The 8,771-nt window shown below is 57.1% G+C and overlaps 1 protein-coding gene across 1 annotated transcript in view; it reads left to right on the top strand.

Moving 5' to 3' along the window:
- Positions 1-1,643: 1,643 nt before the first annotated feature.
- TP73 (tumor protein p73) overlaps positions 1,644-8,771 on the top strand; it is a 67,431-nt gene continuing 60,303 nt past the window's right edge. Inside the window, exon 1 of the mRNA XM_046661359.1 lies at positions 1,644-1,752. Coding sequence (XP_046517315.1) covers positions 1,728-1,752 — 25 coding nt within the window. The 5' untranslated portion in view covers positions 1,644-1,727. The remainder of the gene's footprint in view (positions 1,753-8,771) is intronic.

Here is an 8,771-nt window from a genome sequence, read left to right as displayed (position 1 = left end):
GGACCCGGACACCCGCGCCGGACCCTGAGTTCTGAGAGCAGAGACCAGGCCTGGGTCCTCCTCGCTTCTCCGCGCGCCCAGCCCCAGGCCTGCTCCCTGAGGACGCCCGCCAACTTCCCAGAACCAAGGGGTAGGGGATGGGTGCACCCGTACTGCTCAGCAGTGCCGGCCTTTTCTGTCCCTGGGCAGATCAAATCCTGTGTGTGATTCGTCTCTGTGTCTCCACCTCCCGCGCCTCGCAAACAGTAGGTGAGCAATAAAGGTGTGTAGAAGGCTGCCAGGCGCGCTGGGTGAGGTGTGGATTCCGTGCGGCCAGAGAACCCGGTCTGCACCAGCCGGTTCGCGCGCGGTTCCGTGGGGACACTGACTCGAAGGTCCCCCTAGTCTGGGGGCATCGGTTCGGAGGCAGATAACGGGTCCCCTGAGCAGGAGAGGGCAGCGCACCACAGGTCCCCGTCGCCAAGAGCCGCTCGAAACTCATCCTGTGTCAGATTCTTCAGCCGAGGCCCTGCGTATGGGGTGGGTGCCCTGGAAGACCCCGCCTGCCCTACGGGGGTAGGGGGATGGCCCATGGAGCTGCAAGTGTCGCGGGCCCGAAGGAAGCCTCGGCCTCAGGCTGGTCTCTGTGCGTGGAGAGCAATTTTTAGTGCTCGACACACGTGTCGCCGCAGACACCCGCGCGTACCTGCGAAAACGCGGAACAGAATCCAGCACCCGGGGCCAGGAGGCGGTGCTGGGGGAGGGAGTAGGGTGCGGGCTGCGACCCGGGAGTGTTTGTGTCCCGAGTTCTCCCTCGAGGCCTTCGGGCACAACCTCCGCTCTGGAAGAGAGCGGGCTGGGGCCGAAAGAATCGCGCCCGGAGGGTCCCCGCCGATCCGCAATGCTGGGCGGGGTCGGGGCGCGACCGTGACCTCAGCTCCTCCTTCTGGGCCGGCCGAGGAGTCCCGCTGGAGCCACCTGGACGCGAACGGCTCCATCTCACTCTCGGTCCTGGGGCTGCGACCCTTATCCCGGTCCCCCGTAGGCCACAGCCAGTGCGGACACTGCAGACCAGGATGGCAGCGCCACTACCATACGCGGCGCTTCTGCTGCCCTTCGGATTCCAAGCGCCCGGCGCGCGGAGTGGCCCAGCGCCGGTGGGGGTGGAGGGCATAGGACTGGGTGACGGGGAAGATGGGGCGTCTGGGGGAAAGGAAGGCGTCGGGACGCGGAGTCTGCATCTCCGACCCCCACCCCCACCCCCGCTCCCGCGCGCCCTTGCCCGCGCCCCCGAGTCGGCTGAAGGTCGCAGTCTTGTCTCGACAGTAGGACGGCCTCGCCGGGGCTCGGCAGGGGCGACGCGCGCCAAAAGACGGCGGGAAGGAAGCGGGGCGGAGCGCGCCGGCGACCCCGACTCGGACGCGGCCAGCTGCGGGGGCGGAGCGCCGGGCGGCAACCTTGGTCCCGGCCTGGCCCAGCCGCCCCGCGCTCCTCCCGCCACGCCTGAGCGGCCCGCGCTGCCTTCCCGCCCAGCGGGCTGCGGAAGGCGCTAACGCCCGCGGCCGCCCCCTTCCCCGCGGCGCCTCCCCGCCCCGCGGCCATATAACCCGCCTCGGGCCCCGCCGCCCGCCCTACCTTCCGGCCCGCGGCCGCCCAGGCGCAGCCGCCTCCCGGCCCGCGCCTGCCGCGCGCCCACGAAGGGGTTACGCGGCGAAGCTGGGGCCAGCGCCCGGCCGGCTCGGGCATCGATGCCCGGGGCTCCGACGGCACCAGGTAGGCAGCTCGGGGGCCCGGCGCGACGAGGGCCTAGGCGGGGCTGGGTTCCGCCTGCCGGGGCCGGAGTCCAGGGCAGCAGGCGCACGAGCTTGCGGCCCCGAAACGGAGAGGGGAGGCGGTGCACGAGCTGGGAGAGTGGGTGACATGAGGTCTACCCTGGAGCCAGACAGGCTACTGGAACGTGGCGTGGGGGACAGGGAGCCGGCCCAAGTTGAGCCGAGGAGGAGATGCGGGGTCCTGCCCAGCCGTGCGGCGGCCTCTGGGGCCTGGAGCAGCCTTACTGGGGTTCCCAGAGGCCCTTCCTTCCACGAACCCCTCCCCACCCCAGCTTCCGAGGAACGGTTCGGAATGTGATCCCGGGAGAGGGTCTTGGGGTGCAGATGCGGGTGGAAGTTGAGAGAAGCGTTTGTCGCTGAGGAGCTCCTCCCCGCCACGGCCAACTTGCTCTGCACCCGTGAGGGCTGTACCAATCCGGAGGCATTAGCCCCCCACCCTGGCAAGGCTGCGTGAGACCCAGGTCCTCCCCTGGGCCAGGAGAACTGGGCGGGACCACTAAGCTGGACCCATGCGGTCGGTTACTAAGGAGCTAGGTTCCAGAGGTGGCTGGGAGTTGCTTGGCCAGGGGCCTGTCTCCCTGGTCTGTTTCAGGTAGAGGAACGAGGAGGCAAAGTCAGACTCTTTCCTGCTCTCTTCCCGCCTGGCTCTCCTTGCCTTGCTGCCACAATCCTTTCAGCCTTTGGACTGGGGGCAGCTATTATTACCTCCTTACTCAGCTTGTATTTTTGTCTGGTCCCTCAGCAGATATGCACAAAGTATGCACATGTCTACATAAATAGATGGGTGACAGGTAGACTACTGTCAACCAGCAACAGGGTTAACTTCTGACCAGAGGTCAGTTGGTCCAAATGCACTGTGGTCTGTTTAGTAAATAGCTGAACATTTGGGAGCCATTAGCGCAATGGTTTTGTTTTGTTTTGTTTTGTTTGCTGTCATTGTTGCTGTTTCTTTGTTTAGCCCTAATAATTAGCTTTCGGGGAAAATGAGTAAACTGAAATAAAATGCATTGCCCCTTTGATATTTACCAAGAGCCCAGCCACCTATCTTTTGATTTACTCATGAAAAGATGAAAAAGCATTACATCGAGAACGGAAGGGCAGAGTGTCTGAAATTTTGCAACATATGAATTTATGGACTATGCATGTAATTTAAGAAATAAGATAAACAATTGGGCACCAGAAGCTGAAAAAGTAACCTCCTCATCAGTCTGTCAGGGCTGCCCGAGGTGAGCTCCAGGGAGACCTGGCTATGGGTGCTTGTGGGATGACCACAGGATGCTCAGCCCCATCTTGTGGTCCTCCTGGTGAAGGCTCTGGAGCCCGGGGCGGCTGTCTTCAAACTCTGAAGGGCGCCCCGTGGAAAAGGCAGTCTAGAGCAGTGATTAATGGGGTAGATTGGAAGTCAGAATGCTGGAGTTCAAATCTCCTCTTCTCCGCTGACTAGGCATGGACCTCGAGCAAGCTACTTACCCACTCTGAGCCTCAGTTTACCCATCTGTAAAGAAGGGCAATGAGAGTCCCTGACCCAGAGAGTTGGAAGAACAGTAAACAAAATGCCATATCTAAAGTGCTCAGAACAGTGCCTGGCACCCACTAAGTGGCCCGAAAGTGATGGCTGCTGGTCCCAGGTGCTGCTCCAGAGTCCAGAACCAGGAGCCATGACGGGGAGGGCGGGGGGAAGTGCAGTTCCCTGGTAGCCAGCAGGTCTCCCCAGGGGGAATGGAATGGCTGGTGGCGAGGCAGGAATGTGCCGAGGCTCAGGCGGAGCTGATGGTGTCTGTCAGGGGTACTGTAGCAAGGAGGCCTCAGTTTAGTACTTATTTATAGAGTATGCCACACCCACATCCAAGAATGGATTTATAATGTTGAACACATGCAAACGACACAGCTAAAACAGAGATGAAAAGGAGAGGCCAGGGCCTTAGCTGAATAATTCATACGTTTATTTTTCCCATAGCCTTCACAACAGCCCACTGAAGTAGGTGGTATAATTATGCCCATTTACAGATGGAGAGACTGAGCTTTCAATAGGTTATGCAACTTGCCCAGGGTTGCCCAGGTGCAAAGTGCAGGAGTGGACGCTCCGATGCAGATGGTAAAGCCAGACCAGAGCTGCTGGACAGTCCTCTTGCCATCGCCTGGCGTAAATACAGACACAGTCCCCAGACCGCCCCCCACCCCAGTACCAAGGAACGTCCAGGCTGGAAGGGCTCTTCAAGACCACCTAAGCCAGAAGTGTGGAATTCAGGGGTACTTATTTCAGCATTTCCCTTCAGTTATGAAGGTGGGCACCAAACTGCGGCAGTTTTAGCAGTACCTGACTCTCTTCCCAATAGGAATCACTGGTATTTTCGTTGTGCATGACAGTTGCTGCAGAACTTTCAGAATTTCATTGTGCTTGTCACCAGGTTGAAACGATGAGTTGTCAGACCTGCTACAAGAGGCTAGTTAGTGCATAAATAAAGAAGCAGATGCGTTACTCTGTCACAAGGTAGCTTTGAAACTGTTACGATAACTGTGTCAGTTTCCTGGGCCTGCCGTAATGAATGACCACAAACTACATCGCTTAAAAGAGCAGAAACTTACTCTCTCACAGGCTGGAGGCTGGAAGTCCCAGACAAAGGTGTGGGCGCCGTGGTTCCCTTTGGAGGTGCTGAGGGAGGGTCCCTCCGGTGCCTCTCTCCCAGCTTCTGGTGGCTGCAGGCGATCCTTGGTGTTCCTTGGCTTGTAGACACGTCACCCCATCTCTGCCTCCGTGTTCACATGGACTTCTCTCTGTGTCTCTGTGTCGTCTCCTTTTCTGTCTCTTATAAGGATGCTTGTCATTGGGTTTAGGGCCCGCTCTAATCCAGGATAATCTCACCCTTAGATCTTTGTCTTATACATCTGCAAAGGCCCTAATTCCAAATAAGGTCATGTTCTGAGGTTCTGGGTGGACATATCATTTTTGGGGGGGGGGTGCCATTCAACCCACTAGAATAACCATAATTCAATATAATTGGTTTCCTTTGTAATCTTTTGTATTTTGCTTTATGCATTTGGGATATTCCTCTGAGAAGGGGTCCACGACCTTCCCCAGGCTTTCAGAGAGTCATGGCACAAAAGGTGGAGAAGCTTGGTCTAAGCCACATCCCTCTTTTCTGGAAGAGGAGCGGGAGACACCCTTGCCCTGTTCCAAGCACGGCTGAGGGTGGGGGGAGATTCCTCGCTCAGCTCACTGCCTCTTCCCAGCCCCATCGTGCCTGGCCCCCACGTTCACAGCCTCTGCATCCTGCAAGACAGGCTGCTCCCAAACTCCAGCATCCCTTTCCTTGGGGACCTTTTGAGCCACCACAGCTCCCAGAGTTCAGGAGAGAGAGCAGACAAGTGGAGGGGCTGTCGGTGCTGTAGAGGTGCTTAGTTATGGGCGGGGACTTCAGCCCGGGCTGCAGGGCTGCAGGGGTCAGGGGAGGCACCCCTGAGGGAGCGAGGGAGCAGGGCAGAGAGGGAACAGCAATCAGGAGACACCAAGCAGCAGGAAGGGCTCTGCTGGGGACAGAGAGAGATGAGGCCACTAAAGGCAGGTGTCAGGGCCCCGGAGTGGACACCAGGGCCGGGCACTCGAGGGTCAGTGGCTGGGACCCTCTGTGGGCCTTAGAGATGGAATCAGATTCCCCAAAGAGCAAGCCCTAGGATGGAAGCAGCGGAGTTGCCCCAGGACAGACCTGGGAGGGTGCAGGCGTGGGGGCTTCGCAGCAAGAGCAGCGCGGTCCTGGTGCTCCCAGCTCCCCGCCCCTTCTGTTCTCCCCTCTGTGTTTTGGGTGCAAGCATGAGTTATTACGATGACAGTAGACATCCGTACGTGCCGCCTCTGATGTACCTGCTTACAGATCAGTGCTTCTGGGTGTTTACCCCCACTTAGAGGTGGGCACCTAAGCCAGAAAGTTCAGACAATGTGACTAAGATCAGAGGCAGGCATCAGTCTGGCTGCCCGCGCCCGGCACACCGGGGCAGAGCGCACAGCAGGCAGGGCCCTGGGCTGGTGGTCCAGATCCTGGCTCCTCCACAGCCTTGGCAAGTCCCAGGCTCTTCATCCTTACGGAGGGAGTTGTGGGCCCACCCGTCTGCCTCCTATGTTGTAGAGCCCATGCCCGTGAGCTCCCTCTGAGTGGCCCGTGGGGATGCACCTGAGAACCCTCGAGGGCAGACGCAAGGTGCCCAGGAAAGGCTGGTGCAGCCCATTCCTCTTCAACAGGCAGGTACGAGCGCCTGGGCGTCACCCATCCTGCCCTCCCGACAGCCAGGGTGCAGGGGCCCCGAGCAGGCAGGGCCAGGCAGGGTGACCTGGGCAGCCCAGGCGTCTCTCCTTTGTGATCCTGCTCAGGGTGGCTGCTTGGGGGAAGGACCCGTCCCGATGTGTCCCTGCCCAGCGCCAGCTGGCGAATCACTCCCTGAGGCCCTGGGTGCCTGTGGGGAGGGGGCAGGGGCCTCTAATTGTTCACCTGCTGCTCTGAGTGCCAGGCCCTGGGGGCTGGCACTTGGGGGAGGCTCTGGCTAATTGGGTAGGTGGCTTCTCCTGGGGGCAGCGATGCCTGGGTTGCAGTGGGTCCTTCAAAGTGGGCAGGGAAGATACCCCCAGCCCTCCCGCCCGATTTCCTGGAATGTTAGAGGTGACTTCTGAGCTACGTTTTCTCCATTGGGCTGAAACACGGGAGCAGGACTCAGGGGTTTCTCTTTTGCAGCCTCCTGGCCTCGTGGGGCTCGCCTGGGCGGTACCCACCTGCCAGACAGAGGCTGTTCCTGTGCCCTTGGGCACTTCTTGGCTCCTTGGGGCTGTTGGGGGCACAAGCTAGTGTGGGGATGAGAAGGGCAGCCCGAGTTCCAGTGAGGGTCCTGCCTTCCTGCGAAGTGATGTGGGGGTGTGGTGGCTTGAAGAGTCTCTGGCGGCCCCGGGGAGGGGTCTCACGCAGCAGCCCCCCATGGGTGCCCTCGGGGCTACCAGAGGGAGAGGTGGACTAAACAAATCAAATTGCCCCCGGGTCACCAGGCTGCCAGTCTCTCTGAGCTCCTCGGTCAGTCGTTTGCACTATGCGCAATGCAAATTCGGAGTCAGTTCCCAGCATTACAGACCCAGGGCCGCTAGTCTTTAGTATGCAAATCCGAGCAGGAACTCCCAGGTATTTCAGGAGCTGCGATCGGGATGCGCTGATCAAACCCTTCTCATCTCCTTTTTACTTTCACATTCTCTGCTTCCCGCAGTCAGTCGATGACTACCGACAAAACCCTCGTAATTAAGAGTCTCCTGTCAATTTTTTTCTTTCGGAGTAAGGCATGCTCCAACTTGCTTCTGGGTTCTTAATTTTTGATCAGAGACGCTCCTTGACTAATTACTTGGCAGTAATGAGGGAGGAGAAATCAAGTTGTGAAAGTTTCCCTGAGCTTTTAGAGTGAAGCTGCAAATTAAAAAATGAGGTATTGGTAAACAGGATGCTAATTGGATTAATATGAAAATAATGAATTCTGATAAAAATAGCAAAATTGACAATTGGAAGATTGAGGTCAAGATAATTTCAAGAACACCACCAAATCTTCATCTGGTTGACGTGGTTTTTAAAAGTATTGGGATAATAGAAAGAGGCAGTTCGCTAGAGTAAAACGTGCAGGCTAAGTTATTTTCGGAAAACGCATTTTGAAACGAGACCGACTTGGTGTGCGCTGAATGTGTGTAAATCGTTCGTAATCCTGGCAGGCTGTTTGTTCAGAGTTTCGAGACAATCTGACCCAGTGTCATTTTGAGTGAGCAACAGAACCTGAGGTCACCGACTTCTTCTTTCTTTTCTCTGTTGTAGTCAAACTCCTCCGTTTCCTTACCTCCCGACAAACCCCCTTCTCAATCGACGTGATGGCAGCTGTACCCTGGGGACGGGAGCCGAGGTCTGGGGATGGCCCGGGTGGGAGCAAGACCTGCTTTGCCCTCTCGGAACCTTTTTGCACACTTTGACTTTTGTGCCGTTCGATGGCGTTTCGTTGACGAGAATCCTCGGAGGGAGAAGGTCGCAGAAGTCGCCGTGGTAGGGTGGTCGACTTGAGAATCAGCCAGAAGTGGGCTCCAGGCCACCCCAGATCTGCCACTTATCTGCGTGGTCTTTCCAAGCTTGGCTTTTGTAAGATCAGGGGAAAACAACACCTTGCTGTGAGGAGAAGGTGCTGGAAGGCAGAGAGCTCTGCACACGGGGGTCCCAGGGAGCGGCCCCACTGCCCGCATCCCGCTCTCCTGGAGCTGGACCATGGGGCTCATCAGGACTTACAAAGAGTCCATGGTGTCTCTCAAAGGGGACGTGCTTTGCCCTACCTTATGGTCCACCACCCCCTATCCCATACCCCTGGGCTCCTGATGTTTCAGAATTCGGATTTTTAAAAAATTTTATTTTAGAAAAGTAACACAGTACCTGAATCCTATATTTTATACACCACCAAGCGGTCTGACAGAAACACCCACCATCAAGCTCATCCTTGTTTCTGCAACAACACACACGGATATTTACCCTCACTGGAATGAGGACCATGAAGAGCCTTGCGTGCCCCCGAGAGGAGTCAGCCCCAATTGTACAGAAAGACTGGTTTTCTGGGCTTTTAGGATAAGTGACTTATTCTCTCTGTGCCTCAGTTTCCTCATCTGCAAAATGGAGATAATAGTTTTTCTCCTGGAGTTGATGTGATCATTGGATGATTAATCTATGTAAAATGCTTAAAATGGTGGCCTGGTGCATAGTAAGCCATTCCTTAGGTATAAAACATCCGCTGTGTGTTCCCTGAGATGTGTCTGCTGTTTGACTTCCAAACGTGTTTTTGGGAACTTGTCGTTGTGCAAGGAGAGGCTACTGGTAAATACTGAAGATGGAGGGAGCAAAGGCAAGGAAGGATAATCCACCAATGAAAGATCGGATGCGAGGATGTCTTAACTGTCCCCTCTGTGGCCCT

Source organism: Equus quagga, chromosome 5 (genome assembly GCF_021613505.1).
Source record: "Equus quagga isolate Etosha38 chromosome 5, UCLA_HA_Equagga_1.0, whole genome shotgun sequence".
NCBI lineage: Eukaryota > Metazoa > Chordata > Mammalia > Perissodactyla > Equidae > Equus > Equus quagga.
This window is presented reverse-complemented; position numbering and strand designations above follow the sequence as displayed.